Consider the following 19,695-nt stretch of genomic DNA (forward strand, 5'->3'; position numbering starts at 1 on the left):
CACATTTATTTATCCACAAAAGACACAGAGAAAGAGGCAGAGACATAGGCAGAGGGAGAAGCAGACTCACTGTGGGGAGCCTGATGTGGGACTCGATCCCAGGATGCTGGAATCACACCCTGAGCCAAAGGCAGATGTTCAAACATTGAGGTACCCAGGCACCCCAGCTTCCTTGCTTTAAATTTGATAGTATGACACTGAAAAGAAATAAAACGTATCTCTAGACTGCATTCCTAGACCATTTCTTCAGCCTGAGGATCAAAGCTTGGAATTAGGGTGTTCTTAGGCTCTCAGATATATAGGAGTGGAGAAGAGTGTTAGAACCTGGTTGTTGACCAGGGAAGGCCTTTGCAAGGGAACAAACAGCGCAGGGGATGTGGTAGGTGTTCTATGGCTATGTGGCAAACACATGGAAAATGTCCCAACATATTCCTTTCATCGGTTCATTCATTAAGTAGATATAAAATGGGTATGTGCTGTGGGTAGGCACTGTTCTAGGCGCTGGATACACATCATCGAGTAAATTGGATCCTGTGCCTGCCATCATGGAGCTCGAGGGAAGGACAGACAGTGACAAATACACAACACATTGTGGTAAGGACCTGATGGAGCTCAGTGGGGGCCTGGTGGACAGCAGCACGTGGGCAGGGCGTGTCTGTAAGGAGGGGGCACCTCAGCTGAGACCTGAGGTGGAGGGGGGGTGCTGCAGGTGATTCTTTGGGGGTCAAGGTGCTGACCTCATGATGGGAGAAGCGATGAGAGAGCCAAGCTCTGGGTGAAGCGTAGAGTCTGCTTTCCACCGTGTGTTGTGGGCATGGAGAATTGAACTTAAATTAAAAATAAGTAAGTACGATATCCATTAAAAGAAGAAGAAGAAGAAGAAGAAGAAGAGGAGGAGGAGGAGGAGGAGGAGCACGGTTGGAGAACTGGCTCAGAGCTGCCTTTGCTGACGAGGCCTTTGCAGCCTCATCTTTGCAGAGATGAAGGCTCAGGACGGGGGAAGCTACACCAGCCGCCCCGCCTCGCCCATTAATTCGCGTTTCCCTCTGGATTCTTCCAGCCTCTGCAGGATTCCGTTCAATGGCCGAAAGTGAAGATGCCCTCCTCAGACACTTATTCCAAGGTTATCAGAAATGGGTTCGCCCTGTGCTAAATTCCAATGACACCATAAAAGTGTATTTCGGATTGAAAATATCCCAGCTCGTGGATGTGGTGAGTGACCCTCGGCGCAGCTGGGAAGGGCCCCCCGGGCGCGCATTCCTCTCCCGGGCGAGCCTCTGGGATGGTGTCTTCGCTTGCTTTCCCGTGTCTGCCATTTCGATTCTAAAAATAGCTTGCTGGGAGAAAAAATCTGCCCCGCGAGGCCAGTGAAGTGACCTGGGGACGGAATGAGCAGCGTCGTGGCGGCGACACTCCTGGCGCGGGGCCGCGTGCGGGGTCGGGTTGCCGGGACAGGCATCGCCCCGGCGGGCTGGGCGGGCGCCAGGCTGAGCCCCGGGACGGGGGACCAGGGACAACCGAGCCCCCGGCTCCGCAGTGTCGCCCAGACCGGTGGGCGCTGGGGGGGTGCCTGCAGGGAGAGAGGGCAGGTGATGCCGGAGCCTGACGGAGGGCCGGTGTCCCCATCCCCTCCTGAATCCCCTCAGGGCCCCACGCATCCCGCGGGCACCACCCATACCTTAACACGCTCTACTGACGGCTGCCGAGCTCCCACTTCTGCCCTGGTCCAGTTCCGGGGAAATCAGTGAACTTTAACAAGCCGGTTCTGCAAAGTCATCCTGCTGTGGTTCCCCAAAGTTCCAGAGTAATCCTCCCAGATTGTCCCATCCCCGGCCCCGCCCCACCACTTGCACCCTCACCCACCCCAGCTGACTCAATGCCCAAGGATTCCTTCTAGCAAATCATGCTAAAGTGATCTCTGATTTAGCTAATATTCATTCTGCTTTGCGATCTTACTTTGCCTTCTGGATTTATACAATTTTAGGTAAATATCACCACAATGGACTGCTACTTGCTTTAATTATTATTTTTTATTTTAAGCAAACTATGCATAATATTTTAGGATCCCATGGCATTTAACTGTGTTGAAGTTGAGAATCCTTGATGCTTTGAACTCCTCAAATGTAAGACTCAGAGAGGTCTTTCTGACCAAAAAAAAAAAAAAAAGAAGAAGAATCTAAAAGACACCTTCACTTAATTTGAATTTATATCTTTCTAATTCTCATTTTGTTAGGATGAAAAGAATCAGCTGATGACAACAAATGTGTGGCTCAAACAGGTAACTGTCAATCCAAGCATTGTATCTGCTAACCTAATTATTTTCACTCTTTTCTATTTAAAAAGACACCTATTTGAAAAATAATGATTTTATAGAACATATTGGGTTCCTTGGGGAGATATTTGGGAATGGTTGGGGTCTATTATTTCCTGTTCTTTTGCGGGAGTTGGAGAGCAAGCAGGTCCTGGAAGCTCAGAAGCATGCCTGGAATGGACTCTGATGCCAAGGTCTGAGCACTGCTCCCTGACTACCTGGAGAAATGGGGAAAGCTCCAGAGAGCAACTCCCCCCCCCCCCCTTAGGATATGGCAACTAGAGCAGGTCTTTATTATTGGTACTTTTCACTTTTCTTGAGATTTTGAAAACACGAGGTCATTTCAGTAGAAGTGAACAAGAAGCCACAACTCCTCAAACCTTAACTGCAACTTTGGAAATGACTTCCAGCAAAGCTGGGCCACCAGAATCACAGTGGCCTGGTGGATGCCTCCAGGTCAAGACAGAGTCAAAACCTACAAATCTCCAATACCCAAAACAGAGCAAGAGAAATCCATAGGAATGGGGTAAGCTGATGCTTGGAAAAGCCAGCCTGATGACTTAGGTTCCCATATTTTAGAAGTAATGAGAATAATATTTTTTTTCATTAAATTATAGTTGACACACAATGTTACATTGGTTTTCAGGCATACAACATAGTGACCTATCAAGTCCATATTTCATGCTGTATTCAACACAAGTGTCGCTATCATCTGTCACCATATGCGTTATTACAATACCATTGACTACATTCCCTATGCTGTACTTTTCATCCCCATGACTTATTCATCCTATAACTGGAAGTCTGTATCTCCTACCCCCCTTCACCCATTGTGCCCATTCCCCCACCTCCTCCCCTCAGGCAACCATCACTTTGTTTTCTAGATCTGGATCTGTTTCTGCCCTTTTGTTTGTTTGTTCATTTGTTTTGTATTTTTAGATTCCACATATAAGTGAAATCATATGGTATTTGTCTTTCTCTGTCTGATTATTTCACCCTGGGTCTATCCAGGTTGTCGCAAATGACAAGATTGCATTCTTTATTAATGGCTAAGTAACATTATATATATATATATATATATATATATATACCACATATATATTATATATATTACATACATATATAATATATATGTATATGTACATATATAATATATATACATATATAAATTATATATATGTGTGGTATATAATATATATACCACATCTTCTTTATCCATTCACTTTTCAACTGACATTTGGGTTGATATGTCCCATATCTTGGCTATTATAAATAATGCATAGGGGTGCATGCATCTTTTTAAATTAGTATTTTCATTTTCTTTGGGTAAATACCCAAAATTGCTTGATCATATGGTAATTCTATTTTTAATCTTTCGAGGAACCTCCATACTATTTTCCACAGTGGCTATACCAGTTTATATTTCTAGCTATAGTGAGCGAGGTTTCCCTTTTTCCACATCCTTTCCAGCACTTGTTATTTCTTGTCTTTCTCATTTTAGCCAAAGAATAATAGACTTTCATTGCATTAAATTTGTAAAGGGTTGTCATCTCTCTTCTCTCATTTACATTTCTCAACATTCAGAATTAACAAAGCAGGTATCACACTGTCCCTGTTTACAGAGACAGAGGAGTCCAGGAATTCATCTGGCTGGAATCTGGATTCCCCAGTTAGGGCCTTCCCTGCCATACCCAGCCTCTGCCTTAACCATCAAAGCCCTGCTTCTAAATCACTGGAAGAGCCAAAGTAAGAAAACCCTCTATACATTTTATAGAACAACAGAGAATATTATCAAAGCTATTCTGTGCACACAGATTGGATGTGGAGTACAAATATCACAATAAATATTAGTTAATATATTCTATGTTATGGCACAAAAAAAAGAAAGATGAATTCTATAGCATGGTGGCAAGCTGGGAAGGCTGCATGGAATAGGAGGCATTTGAGCTCCATCATATGATATATATGTATCTTTTTATTTGTTTTTAAGATTTTATTCTTAAGTAATCTTTATACCCAACATGGGAATCGAATCTATAACCCTGAGATCAAGAGTCATGTTCCATGGACTAAGCTGGCCAGGCACCCCTAGTTTTTTTTTTTTTTTTTTTTTTTCATGAGAGACAGAGAGAGAATAAGGCAGAGGGAGGAGCAGACTCCCCATGGAGCAGAGAGCCCAGTGCAGGGCCCGATCCCAGAACTCTGGGATCACGACCCTAGTCGAAGGCAGATGCTTAACCAACTAAGCCACCCAGGCGCCCTACCCCTTGCTTTTTAAAACTAAAAAGGTAAAAGAAAAGTGAAGGATAAAAAAAAAAGATAATAAAAGATAAAGAAAAGGGATGATAAAAACAAGACAAAACTGATATTAACAACCATTGGCATTTTATACAGATCTCAGTTTCAGAGTAGCTAAAAATAATACCTAACAGTTATTGAGCATGTACTAAATGCTCTGCTTGGGTGTGTCCTAGGAATGAACTAGGTTCATTCTTGCAGCCACTTTATGAGGTAGTGGGAATCTATTAGGATTCCCACTTTGCAGATGAGAAAACTGAGCATTAGAGAATTGAACTGACTTGTCCCAGGTTAGGCACTGGAGGTCTGGCTCACATGAAGAAATCCTTCCCTTGCCTTGGACAAGGGAGCAGCTCCAAGATGTCCAGGGCTCTGCTCAGTGCTGTCCCCATATAGACTAGTTCCTGGTCCTTGTCTTCTAAGGTTTTGCTACCTCAACATCGGATGGTCTAGAAAAGCATTTAGGAGAGAATGAAGTAAGGATTCGTTCCACAAGGTTTACTTACAGCCTACTAAGTGTCAGCCACTGGGCTAGATCCGGGTATATGAAGAGGAAAATACAGCCTTGCCTTCAAGGGGAGGACAAAGTGTAGTTGTGTAAAAAATAATGACTGTGATATGATAAACACCATAAGGAAAATCTACACAAGTACTATGTCATTACAAAAATGACAATGAAACAGGGAGGAAATCAGGGAGAGCTTCCAAGGGAGGAGATATTTAAGGTAGTTAAGGTAGGTCTTCCGGGATCAGTAGAAGTTCTGCAAGCCAAAAAGGTGGAGAAGTTGTGACCCCCTGCATACTATTCTCAATCGTATAACTTCCCAAAGCTCTCATGCCAGAGCAAACCTATGGGAAACTCTCCCCAGCCACCCCTGTTTACCTCAGTCAAAATAAAGACAGAAACAGTAAAACCCCATTCTTTTCTCACTTCTCATCCAGACACTGAAAAATGCTCCCTGATTCATATCACAGAGAGAATAAAACTCCACATACTTGGAACAAAAACATGTTCCATGGTAGCTTCCACAAACAAGATGCTTGTTTTTTTAATGCAATTCTCCCATCTTATCCCCTATTTCCACAGTTCTCCTCTGGTATATTTAGATGTTCTTCCTCCATCCTCTTAACCAAAGACCTTTATCAAGCACAAATGTAGTGACATCCTGAGAAAGTCCTCTATGTGGAGCTATTTTTGTTTTATTGATTTTATTTTGGAAACTTATTTGTCTTCCTCCTTCCTATTCCAGGGAGTAATCAAAACCCTATAAATCATAAATAGATTATTAACACTGACTCACTAAAACTACATGAGAAAGTACTTAATGCCTTACCACTCAGATTCTGCTCCATCATATTCAAGGTTAGGAAAACTGCTTCGCAAGCACCGTAAAGGCAAATGGGAAATGAAACCACCCTTTCTTTAATAATAAAGGGTTGAACCCTTGGCCTAGAGTCTATCATATGAGTAATCGCTAAGACAACAGACATTAAAATTACTCATTCGACAAGCATTTACTGAGCACCTACTATGCACCAGACACTGTATAAGACCCTGGGCTAGGCACTGTGGGGTGTGAATACCATAAGACAGCAAGATTCTGAGTGATCTCCCTTCACTGTAGCTGACAGCAGTTTGTTGTCCTACCCCCTTCATTTTCCTGAGGAAAATAAAACTGCCTGAATGTCTGCCAAAGCCAACATCTCAAAGTAGCCTTGTTTCTCCAACAGCAGATTCCTGTTTTAGAACAACACAAAGTTCCACTTCAATATGCAGGCCTCACAGGCTAGATTCCTGGAGCTGGTCTGGGAGGGAAAATGAGAAACAAACCTACCATAGAAGAGACAGCCTTGCTGTAAAGGGCTGGGGCAGCTTCCCAAAGTCTAGTAATCTTCCACCACCTGCAATGGCACCTACAAGTCTAGGAATTTACTTCCGACCCTTAACTCAGCATCTTATTTTCCTTTCTTCTCCTAGACTCACTCTGACTTAGCAAAGGAGGTCAGTTTGGTGGACCCTGAGTAAGAATTGAGCAGGAGTTAGGAGTCAGGAGTCAGAAATCATGATATATAAACTTCGGCAAGTCATTTTGCCTCTCTGACCCTCCATCTCTTCATCCATAAAATAGAGGCAATGCCTACCTCACAATGTTGTTAAGAGGTGAAATGCAATCATATGTGTGAATGTGATGTACAGTATCTGGCACATACTTGGGACTCAATAAATGTCATTTCCGGCCGCCACATTTGGAGGCTTTTTCATCCTTAATGACAAATCCCGTTTTTTGGCTCTGGCAGCTCATGGATATAGTAGGAATATGAAACATATAGTATGTCATGTTGTTTTCTTTAAGATTGAAATGATTCAACCTTAACTTGGTTTAAGAATTTCACACTTGAGTTTAAGGTAAGTGAAGATCCCCAGGATGCCCCAGAGGCTACAATTCAAGGCACTACTTGTTCTTTGCTATCTTTTGGTTTTAGTATTAAACTAAGAATAACTAGGGGAATTTTTTTATAGTAAAAAAGTCTTTGATTTAGGTTTAAATGAAATTCAGTTCTGGATAACAGCTAGACACTTATGAGTGATATTTCAAACTATCTAAGAAAGGACAATTTTAAGGGAATATATACGATATGGATTTGAAATTGTACTTTTCAGAATCAAGGAAAATATTTTTCCTTTTTTTTTTTTTTTTTTCTTAGTCACAGAATTACTTTGAGATTTGGTCCTGACATATCCCGTGCTCGCCTGTTTCCTGCAACGACACAGCTCTCCACCTTGGAACTGCCTCAGGGTAGAGCTGATGTTTGTAAAGAGCTTTGAGGATCTTGACTGGAGCATGCTATATGAACATAGTATATTATTTCTAATCTCTTACTTTAAGAAGGGAGAGACAGGAGATTAGTCTCTGGATGACCTCAGGGTTTCGGAGAGAACAGGAAGTAACCAGAAAGTTCCAGAGGTCCTTAGCAAGAGAGAGGATGGAGGCTCTGAATCCTCACCCTGACATTGCTGGCTTAGCACGTGTGGTCATCCTGGGGCTTAGGACTCTGTCAGCATCGCAGTGGACGCATATGTTGATAGAAATTCAGGGAACCCCTCTGGACGGACTTGTCAAGGAGAACATCTCTGATTCCCCAGGTCTGGGTACAGAAGAACACCCCACAGAGGCATACAAGCAGCAAAGGACCACAGGGTGGGGAACTCACAGCTTCTGACTCCAGTTCAGTGCTCTTGCTCTTCTGGGTACTCTGAAATCCCAGAAGTCCCACCTCGCCCCCTTCTCTTTCCTGGGCAGGAACAAGACCTAAATCACTCTAGATCTCTTTACGTCCTCCTCAAGGATTCTATGCACCCCTCATCCCTCGTTCCCCCATCTCTGCCCCGGCGCCTTCCCTCTCCAGGGGTTCCTTCTCCCTCGCGGCTCCTCCTACCCTCAGGTCTCGGCTTTTGCAGGTTGTCTCCTCAGAACTGCCCTCCCTGTCCACCCCGCGTTCCTTCCCATTACACCCAAGCCGCACCCCCCTCGGAGCAATGAGCCCGAGCCGAGAGGGGAGGTAGGCCCAGGCCAGGAGTAGGGGTGGCGCTGGGTTCCCCACCAGCCTTGCCTTCTTGTGCCGCGCATTCGTTTCGCCCAGACTGTGACCCAGTAAGCCACTGGCACTCTGTCAGGAGGTCCGGCAAGCAGGGCAAGCCCTTCTGGCCCAAAAGTTCCATACCCTCGGGCTCCCCCCTCCGCCCGTTCCCTTTGAACAGTTCGTAAAACCAGGTATTTGTTTGCTGGGCTTCGCCAGACAGCAGAGGCCCCAGAGCTGTAGCTGTGCACCTGCTCCGCTGGGGAACCGGGTGCAGGGGAGACAGCTGTGCCTGCCCCAGAGAGGAGCCTGGATCCGAGGAGCAGTTTTGTCTGCAGCCATCTGTATGCTCTTAACAGGGAAGGGCAAGAGTGGGCCCGGGGCTGAGCTCAGCAGCGCTGTCCCCTCAAGACAGCGCTGGCCGTGAGAGCACGCTGGCAGCCCACCTGCCCACCTGTGTGTCTGCCCCGCCGCTTGTTGCCTGTGCACTAGAGACCCGCCACCTGCTCAGGATCTACTCAGATGCTCCCAGGATAAGCTGAGAACTTTTTGGTTGCATATGACAGAGAACCCAACCCAAACTGGCTTCAGTAAAAATAGAAAAGTACTGGCTTTCATAATCTGGAAAGTCCAGGGACAAGGCCAGCGTCACCTGCAGCTTGACCCAGGGGCTCAAGCAATATTCCCAGGGATGGTGCTCCTTCTGCCTGTCTCTAGGCCCCTCGTCCTCTGGGTGACCCCATTCTCATCTCAGCCTCACCTCAGCAAGGTGGCTGTATCAGCTTCTGCCTCAAACTACTTCCTTCCTGTGTTTAAGTCCAGCAGGAAAGAGGATGGCAAGCCTCTTTTCCAGTGCTCCAGAAGATTCATGCTATCTCACTGTTCCCCATTTGGTTACCTGACAACCCTGAAGATCATGGTGGGCCAGTGTGAGGTGCAGCCCCATTTGTGGGACAGAAGGAAGAGTCAGATGCACCCACAGCTAGTGAGTGACAGTGCAATGAGGTAGTTGCCCAAGAGGAAACTAGGGTGCTCATACTGGAAGAAGGGCAGGTGAATCTGAGGCAGCAGGTGGCACGTGTCCACTTTATTTCTGAATTTGTTTTCTCCTCTTTCTATAAAGAGCTCTTAACATCTGCTTCCTTCTCAAACTGAGCCTTGCCCAAGTGGAAGTCAGCTGAAGGTTCCTATTATTAATGGTTCATCTTCATACCATAATTTTCTCTCCTTATTTGTTGCTGAACTTGGACATTGTGTAACATGCTTATTTGTAAAATTCCTCCACCTTTTGACAGATATTTACCATTAAGGCAAAACAGATTTTCTGTTTTCATTGTCTTCCTTTTCTTTTTTAACAGAGGAAAAGGTGGAATAAGCAACTGTTTTAGCCTGAGTAAAGAGTCCATAAGCTTTATAGCTATCAGCCCTAGAAATATCCTTGAAAGCAGAGCCACAGAAAGTTGGATCAAATAACTGATGATATGAAGAATTGTAAGCCACAAATTCTTCCACTGTCCAGTAGCATGGGAAAAGGGAAAAGAGTGCAGGATATGCCTTTTAATGTACCATGGCTTGAGTACCATTGCCATCACTCAGTGGCACACCTTGGTCGGGGGCACCCTTCACGTCCTAGTCAATGTGAAAGGCACCTCCTAGGGTTGTGATGCACGGCATGCCCAGTCATATGCAGCAGCCTTGAATCATGTTTTCTTTACTGACCAACTGTGTGGCCTGGTACAAGGCATTTGAATGCTCCGGGCCACAGGGGCCTCATCTAATATAGTACTAATAGTAGGTAATTTTGTAGCTTATTGAAGGAATTAGCACTAATAAATATAAAGCACTTCATCAGTATAGGGGAACCTGGCTGGCTCAGTCAGTAAAGCATATGACTCTTAGACTCAGGGTTTTGAGTTTGAACCACATGTTGGGTGTGCAGTCTACTTAAAAAAAAAAATCAATCAATACAATTCATCTTATTAAGAGACTAAAGAATAATCATGTAATCATCTCTATAGAAGCTGAAAAGCTTTTCATACAACTTAGGTCAAGATCCATTCTAATTAAGAAAATTATATTGTGGGGCACCTGGATGGCTCAGTTGTTGAGCATCGGACTCTTGATTTTGGTTCAGATTGTGATCTCAGTGTCGTGGGATCTAGCCCCACATAGGACTCCACACTCAGCAGGAGTCTGCTTGGGATTCTCTCCCTCTGCCCCTCCCCCCATTCACACTCTCTCAGCATGTGTGTTTTCTCTCTCCCTCTCAAATAAGTAAATCTTTTTTTTAAAAAAAAGCTCAGCAAAAGCTAGAAATAGGAAGAATCTTCCTTAGTCAAATAAAGGGCACTTAAGAAAACCAACAGCTAACATAATACTTAATGATGAATATCTAAATGCTTTCTACCCAAGATCAGGAACAATGAGAAGATATCTACTCTCCCACTCCTTTTTTTTTAAAAGATTTTATTTATTTAATTCATGAGAGACCCAGAGAGAGGCAGAGACACAGGAAGAGGGAGAAGCAGGCTCCCCACAGGGAGCCCAATGCGGGACTCAATCTCAAGACCCCAGGTTCACTCTGTGAGCCAAACAGCAGATGCTCAACCACGGAGCCACCCAGTGCCCCTCCTCTCCCATTCTTATTTACTGTCATACTGAAAGTCCTAGCTAGTGACTTAAAGCAAAAACAAAACAAAACAGTAAAATGCATTCAGATTGGAAAAAAAAGAACTAGAACTCTCTATTTGTAAATGATGTAATTGTTTCTGTAGAAAATCTACCCCAGGGGATCCCTGGGTGGCGCAGCGGTTTGGCGCCTGCCTTTGGCCCAGGGCGCGATCCTGGAGACCGGGGATTGAATCCCACCCACATCGGGCTCCTGGTGCATGGAGCCTGCTTCTCCTTCTGCCTGTGTCTCTGCCTCTCTCTCTCTCTCTCTGTGATGATCATAAATTAAAAAAAAAAAAAAATTAAAAAAAAATTAAGAAAACAACAAAAAAAAGCCAAGAAAAAAAAAAAAAAAATCTACCCAAGAATTTCCTAAACTTAAATGAGCTTAAACAAGGTTACAGGATACATACAAGGTCAGTATACAAAAATCAATTGTTTATTCATATTCTAGCAATGAACAATTGGATTTTTTCCCTTAATCTCAAGCACCATTTACAATAACATCAGAAAACCACGAGGGACGCCTGGGTGGCTCAGAGGTCGAGCTTCTGCCTTTGGCTCAGGGCGTTATCCCAGGTCTGGGGACTCCATCCCGGATCGGGCACCCCGCAGGGAGCCTGCTTCTCCCTCTGCCTGTGTCTCTGCCTCTCTCTGTGTGTGTCTATCATGAATAAATAGGTAAAATCTAAATAAATAAATTCTTAAAAAAAAAAACCCGAAATACTGAGGTATAAATCTAACAAAATATGTGTGAGGTCTATAAGCTGAAACTACAGAACACCGATTAAAAAACATCAAAAAAGCCTTAAGTACATGGAATGAGAAATGATATTCCTTGGTCAGAAATCTCAATATTATGATAGTGGTTCTACCCAAAGCAATCTATATATTCAAGGCAATCAGAATTAAGATTTCAGAAGGATTTTTCTTATAGATAGCAACAAGCTGCTTTAAAATTTTATAAAGAAAAGCAAAGGAACTAGAATAGCCAAAACGATTTGGAAAAGGACACTACAGTTGGAGGACTCACATTACACCATTTCAAAACTTACTAGAAAGCAATGGAGATTAAGAGAGTGTAGTACCAAAGAAAGGAGGGACACAGATTAATGAAATGGGACAAAAAACCCATAAATAGACCCACAGAGTATATGGTTGGTTGATTTTTGACAAATGTGCAAAGGTAATTCAATGGAGAATGTTTAACCTTTTCAACAAAAGGTGCAGCAATGATTGGATAGCCATGTGCAAAAAACAAAAACAAACCAAAAACTTCATCCCACATTCACACCATAATAAAAAAAATTAACTCAAAATGGATTTTAAATCTAAATGTACAACCTAATACTATAAAATTTCTAGATAAAAAAAATGGGAGAAGATCTTTGTGACCTTGAGTTAGGCAAATATTTCTTAGAAATGGCATGTTTCATAAAAGATAAAATTGGTAAAATAAACTTCATCAAAGTGTATAACTTCCGTCTTGTGAAAGACGCTGCTTAGAGAAGTAAGAAACCACAGACTGTGGGAAACTATTTGCAAATCAAATATTTGATGAAGGGCTTTTATCCAGAATATATAAAGAAGCCTGAAAACTCAGTAATAAAACAAACACCGTGATTAAAAAATATGCAAGAGATTTAACAGCCAAATAAGATATATGGGTGGCACATAAGCACATGAAGAGACGCTCAACATCATTAGTCATTAGGAAAAATGCATATTAGAAACCTTAATGAGATACCATTTCACAACTATTATAATCAAAATAAAAAATGAGACAATATGAAGTACTGGAGAAGACGCTAAAGACCTGGAACTCTCATACATTGCTAGTGGGAAAACAAAAATGATAGAGCCACTCTGGTACACAGTTTAGCAGCTTCATATAAAGTTGAACATACACTTACTTTATGACCCAGCCATTCCACTCCTGGGTATTTACCCAAGAGAAGAAAAGAATGTTTTTCACTCAAAAAGTTACACAAAATATTTATAGTGGCTTTATTTGTAATCATTAAAAACTGGATGAACCCAAATATCCTACCTGGAGAATGGATACATAAGTTGTGGTAAATTCATACAAGGGAATACTACTTACTAATAAAAATGAACCAATGACTAATATAGAAGAATCCAAAATGCATATGGTAAGTAAGAGAAATCAGGATCAAAAGGCTCTCTACTGTATGATTCTATTTATATGACCAAAGGCAACATTATAGGATCAGAAAGTAGATCAGTGATTGCCAGGGGCTGGCAATGGAGGAGTTGATTACAAAGGAGCAGCACCAGGGAAAACTTTTTGGGCAACAGAGTTCTTGGATCTTGATGTTGTTAGTGATTATACAACTGTTTGCATATAGAACCGTATACAAGAAGAGTGAATTTTATGTATGTCAATTTTTAAAAAGTGAAACAAACAAAAAATGCTACTCTGAGTTCCCTTCAACATTTCTGAGATTCAGACTGCGGATAGTACAAGTCTCCTTAGTAGGAGACAAATGATTCATAGGAAGGAAAATGAATGTCCTTTTCAAAATGGGTAGAGGAAGGGGAAAAGAAAGAGAAGGCTGTGAGTACCAGGTAAACATGGTAAATACTTTATTAGCTTGGGCTCTTAAACTGTTAATCTTCATATGCATAGTTTTCCATAAGTAGGCACACAGTCTTTTATCCTTTAGATTGTAGCTTTTTAATGACCTACATCCTTTTAAATGTGTTTTTTCAAGGATCAAGCCTCACAAATATTGCCTAAGATAGACAATATCTCATCTGGTGTATACAGCCTTACACTTTTTCAGGCATCATGCATGTTTCAATACTTTACCACCTAGCGAAGTTACCATCTGCTGAGTCCTGATTTTTTAAAGACAGGGAGGCTCTCATTGGGCATACCCTTCAAGCTTTCTGAAGTATCATTTAATATTATCCTACATCATTACTTAACAGTCTACCTGAGGGACAGTGGGAGAGAAGAACTTAATTTTCAGGTCAGATTTCATAAGATTCTGGATCCAGATCTTTTTAAGAAGGTCCACTTCTGCTGTAATTGGATCATCCATACATCATCCTCTTGACCTTCATAATCCAATCAATTAGTGGTCAGGTTTGTTAATCTGGGTCCATTAGGTCCTATAAAACATGCTGAATGATTTCATTCTATTATGAGGAAAAATATGTAAATCTCTGGAGGCTAACAATATTAGGAATATAATTTAAAATTGTAATTGAGTGGCCACAAAATAAATTTAGATTAGAACTTAAAAGGAAATTCTTGGAAAAGATTTTTTTTCATTGGGTTAGGTTAAGGTTATAATGTCATCAAGACTACTCAGTGGATACTGGATGTTTCATATTAACATACTGGGTGGATGTTTTTTCAAGACTCTTGAGTGATATTCAAAATTGTTTGTACCCGTCATCATGAGATTAAGATATTACTGGACCAGCTCTCCTGCGCTAGATTTACCATTGCTTTTTCTTTTGTTTCTTAAGAGAAATAGGCTGAAAAAATAGACCACAAATCAGTGGCCTTGTTGTTGAGACTCTTCATTGAAAGGTAAATATGGCAATTTTGGAAATCCCAAGTGGGATGGTTGTGTGGACCTGGGGAAGACCAGAGACCAGGCTGGCTCAACCTATATCTTGAGAACTGCACTAAGCCACAGGGTAGGGTCATAAGATCTAAAAACAGATGAATTTCCCATTTAAAACCAAACATTGGATCAGTAAAGTAACATAAACTTGAACATTGAATTTTCAGAATACAATTACAGTATATTCATTTTGATGCAGGAATGGACAGACCACAAATTACGCTGGAATCCTGATGAATATGGTGGGATTCATTCAATTAAAGTCCCATCAGAATCTCTCTGGCTTCCTGACATAGTTCTCTTTGAAAAGTAAGTAACCCCAAAGAAAAATATGCTGGTCAGATTAGGACAGGTGATAGAAAAGCCTGATTTTGGCAAAATAATTCAGAGAAATGTACAACTTTCAGTAAGCACAGAACCATTTGTTCTTGAAATACTGACTCTGTGGCAGGAAAGTAATAAATGCAACTAGTAGAGGGGTGGGCCAAGACCCAACTCATCTGTGTCCACTTGCTTCTACCACAGTGCTGATGGACGTTTCGAAGGCTCGCTCATGACCAAAGTCATCGTGAGGTCGAACGGCTCGGTCATTTGGACCCCTCCCGCCAGTTACAAAAGCTCGTGCACCATGGACGTCACGTTTTTCCCATTTGACCGGCAGAACTGCTCCATGAAGTTCGGGTCCTGGACTTATGATGGCACCATGGTTGACCTCGTTTTGGTCAATGACAATGTTGACAGGAATGACTTCTTTGATAACGGAGAGTGGGAAATACTCAACGCAAAGGGGATGAAGGGCAACAGGAGAGACGGCTTCTACTCCTACCCGTTCATCACCTACTCCTTGGTCCTGCGCCGCCTGCCCCTGTTCTATACCCTCTTCCTCATCATCCCCTGCCTGGGACTGTCCTTCCTGACAGTGCTCGTGTTCTACCTGCCTTCCGATGAGGGCGAAAAGCTGTCCCTCTCCACCTCCGTGCTGGTTTCCCTGACAGTCTTTCTCTTAGTAATTGAGGAAATAATCCCCTCTTCCTCCAAAGTCATCCCCCTCATTGGGGAGTACCTGCTGTTCATTATGGTTTTCGTGACCCTGTCCATCATTGTCACTGTGTTCGTGATTAATGTTCACCACAGATCTTCCTCAACCTACCACCCCATGGCCCCCTGGGTGAAGAGACTGTTTCTGCAAAAACTTCCTAAAGTGCTTTGTATGAAGGACCATGTAGACCGCTACTCCTTTCCAGATAGAGATGAGAGTCAACCGGTGGTGAAAGGCAAAGTTCTAGAAAAAAGGAAACAAAGGCAGGTTACTGATGGAGAAACAGTCCTTGTTGCTTTCTTGGAAAAGGCAGCAGATTCCATCAGGTACATTTCGAGGCATGTGAAGAAAGAGCATTTCATCAACCAGGTGAGTACACTGGTGCTCATCATAACCCTGCCCCCAAAGAGCCCTGCAAGAACCAATATTCCCGCATCTCTTGGCAACAAAACACTGTCATTGCTTGAATGGGATGTTATTAGCTACCTGCTTTTCACATGTAAAATGTTAAACAAGCCCTGACATAAGTAAGAATTTTAGTGTGAATTTTTAGGAAGCAGTTCTCAGGAACAGAATTAAGAGAAGTGAAGCATGTGTGGATTAGGCCCCATTCCTTATGATTAGACTTGATTCTATTTAACATAATTTAATTCTACATTTTAAGTTGGTTATCCCTGTCTCTGGTAATTTATCTCTCATTTTTAGTGCCATGGTGGTTATTTCTATCCGTAGTATTTGGAAAGAAAAGAACAGAATTAGATTTGGGGATTAATATAAAAAATACAGTGCTCCAACAGATATTTTGGTGAGGGGAAAGCATAGTTATTTTGCTTACAGATTTTTTTAAAAACGCAGTGAGAGTGTATATTTCGGGCTCAAAATAGTCGTGGACTCAGATTAACTGCTTAAAACAAGTTATAGGCCAAATTACAGGTTTCAATTATTCTCCTCTAAAATCAGTGAAAATTAGTGCCAAGAGTTTGGTCACATAAATAAAATAATGAAAGAATTTTTAAAAAGAAATATCCTTCTGGGCAGCTCCGGTGGCGCAGCGGTTTAGTGCCACCTGCAGCCCCGGGTGTGATCCTGAAGACCCAGGATCGAGTCCCGCGTGGGCTCCCTGCATGGAGCCTGCTTCTCTCTCTGCCTGTGTCTCTGCCTCTCTTTTGCTCTCTCTGAATAAATAAATAAATAAATCTTAAAAAAAAAAAAGAAAGAAAGAAATATCCTTCTGTATTATGTCTAGATACTACCTAGAATATTCTATTTGTGGTGTTTTTAATCCACTGAAAAACATTTTTAAAGCATTAGGGGGGAAATGCTGCTATGGAACAAACATTTCTGCTATTCTTAGGGTTGTTTGTTGTTTGTTTATATCCTGTAAAAATTCTGATTCAAAGATTTAAATAGCTTTTTAAAAATTATAAAAGTGACACCTCCTCAGGGTAAGGAATTTGGAAAATACATAAAATAGAAACAAATAAGATGTCAGGGTGACTCAGTGGTGGAGCATCTGCCTTTGGCTCAGGGTGTGATCCCAGATCCTGGGATCGAGTCCCTCATCAGGCTCCCCCAGGGAGCCCACTTCTCCCTCTGCCTGTGTCTCTGCCTCTCTCTCTCTGTGTCTCTCATGAATAAATAAAATCTTTTTTTTTTTTAAGTAGAAACAAGAACATTAAAATCACTCATAATACCACCACTTAACGTTGTGACACTTTAAACATTCAATGTGTATTCTTTCTGTTTTTCCCAAAGTTTTCTTAAATCCCAGTGTGTGTCAGATGCATGCAGGTTCTACCTCCGCACCCATGTTCCCTTCTAGAACTCCTGGGCTGTGCCCTCTTTACACAATCCCCATATAAAAGAAATGGGACATTTCTTTTCCTTCAAAAGAGAATGGGCCCATGTCCTTCAGACCTCTGGACATACCCTGACCTCGTTCCTACAGGCTTATTGCCCCCCCAACCGCCCAACTCCCCTCCCCATCCAAAGGGATCCCGCCTGCCTCCCCTTCAGAGTGCTGTCCTCCCCTGACCACCTGTCCCCACCAGCAGTTCCCAGGTGTCCAGAGACGAGCAGCCATCCCCACAACGTGGAGGGGAAGAAAAGGCTTTTTCCTCTCTGGCCAGGAAAACTTAACCTTTAAGTTTGCAATTCATCTCATATGTAATATCTGGAAGATCATAGTAAGAGATTCTGGCTTTTTGTTTGTGTAAAAACCAGGCTTTTCCCATTTTGATCAGTCTTGTTTACCAAGGCATAAATGATTCCGTTGTTTCTGTTACGCCTTCGGTGTTGCCCAAGAGTTCACAGGCTGGCCAGTGAAGGTCACGGGGAGGAATCCGAGCCTACCCTGCAGGGGATGTGGCAGGTGTGTTTTGAAAAGGGCAGTGTGTAAAGCTGAATGTTAGTTAGTTACTCTGTTCCAATCCCTTGAAATGAATTCCGAACAGTTGCTCCGCATCTTGAATGGAAGGAGTCCTTTTCTCTTTTGCAGGTGGTCCAAGACTGGAAATTCGTAGCCCAGGTTCTGGACCGCATTTTTCTGTGGCTCTTTCTGATAGTGTCAGTTACAGGCTCTGTTCTGATTTTTACTCCTGCTTTGAAGCTGTGGCTACATAGTTCCCACTAGCAATCCGGGGCCGTCTGAAATACCAGAAAGACGGAATTAGATCTTAGAGCTGACATCCAACTAGCGTGTACATACGTATCCACCTGCACGAGCTTTCTGGAAGGGCCTGTGTCATCCTCGGGGAAACTGACGTTTATAAGTGTGGGTTTGCCCACAGTAAATCCATGATTGCCGCTGGAGCAAGTCTGGGGTTTAAGTAAAGCAGAACATCTTCAGGCCCCCGCCTTCCCTTCCCCGGACGTTCAGGAAGTCATATATTCCAGGCTTGACATCACAGCCAGGACGCACCAGGACTGTTGCTGGCTACTGGACTAAGGCCCCCAGGAAACTGGACTGAAGCCTCACCAAGGATGCCCACGAAGAATTTAAGACAGTCTTCGAGTCAAACTATTTGCAAGCTCAGACCTGGGTCTCCTGCACCTACTGGTGTCCTTGCTGGTTTTGCCTAAGTTTGCAAACTGCTGCTGTGTGTTGTGCTGCTGTAGCAGTGTGCATGAACAAATCTCAACAACCATTTGGGGAATTAAACTGGTTCCACAGATCTGGCCCAGCATGCTTGTTCTCATGAAGACTCCAAGATGCTGGGTAACTAAAGTCCTTCCTTTTCCCCCACAAACATAGTATTTGTTAAAGACAAATTCTCTCTTGAATGTGGTGACCTCAGGTGGTCTTCGTGGATTATTCATAACATTATAAAGCTTTTCTGATGGTGAAACTAGAACCTACTGTGAGTTGTAACTTGCTTAAAGGGCCATATCAAAATTACTGATGATAGAAACCATGTCATCTATTACTGGCAGTGTGGTCATTAATACCCATGATCTTCTAGAAAATACAAGTCCTGAACATTCTCTGATAATGGTTTGGAAGTACCCACATTCAATCTAATCCATTTCAACAGTACTCTCAACGCTTGCCATTCTGTTTCTTTCTTTCTTTCTTTCTTCCTTTCTTTTTTTTTTTTTTTTTTGGTAAGAAGACTTAAGTTCTACTCTCAACAAATTTTAATTATACAATGTGGTATGATCAACGAGTCACTATGTTTTACATCAGATCCTCAGATCTTATTCGTTTTATAACTGATAGTTGATACCCTTTACCAACCTCTCCCTATTTTCCCTCCTCATCAGCCCCTGGCAACCACTTTTCTACTCTCTGTTTCTATGAGTTTGACTTTTTCTTTAAGTGTCCACATATAAGTGAAACCATGCAGTGTTTGTCTTTCTGTCTGATTTTTTCACTTCTCAGCATAATGCTCTCCAAGTTCATTTGTGCTGTTGCAAATGACAGGGTTTGTGTCTCTTTTAAGGCTGAATTCTGTTCCTGTGTGTGTGATCACATTTTCTCAATCCATTCATTGATAAATAAATAAACATTTAAGTTGTTTTCATACCTTGGCTATTGTGGATAATGCTGCAGTGAACATGGGAATACAGATATTTCCTTGAGAAAATGGTTTCATTTCCTTCAGACACACCCAGAAGTGCATGGATCTCTTGGCAGTTCTATTTTCCATTTCCTGAGAAACCTCCATAACTTTTTTTAAAGTGGCCGTACCAGTTTA

At 42.5% G+C, this 19,695-nt stretch overlaps 1 protein-coding gene across 1 annotated transcript; it reads left to right on the forward strand.

Moving 5' to 3' along the window:
* The first annotated feature begins 414 nt into the window (after nucleotides 1-414).
* Nucleotides 415-18,720, forward strand: CHRNB3 (cholinergic receptor nicotinic beta 3 subunit). Its single transcript, XM_041752758.1, has 5 exons — nucleotides 415-1,212; nucleotides 2,234-2,278; nucleotides 14,660-14,769; nucleotides 14,986-15,868; nucleotides 17,997-18,720. Exons 1-5 carry the CDS (start codon nucleotides 1,081-1,083, stop codon nucleotides 18,129-18,131), a joined length of 1,305 nt encoding a protein of 434 aa, XP_041608692.1. The 5' UTR covers nucleotides 415-1,080; the 3' UTR covers nucleotides 18,132-18,720.
* Nucleotides 18,721-19,695: the final 975 nt, after the last annotated feature.

The sequence above is a fragment of the Vulpes lagopus genome, chromosome 4 (assembly GCF_018345385.1).
Source record: "Vulpes lagopus strain Blue_001 chromosome 4, ASM1834538v1, whole genome shotgun sequence".
Taxonomy (NCBI): Eukaryota; Metazoa; Chordata; class Mammalia; order Carnivora; family Canidae; genus Vulpes; species Vulpes lagopus.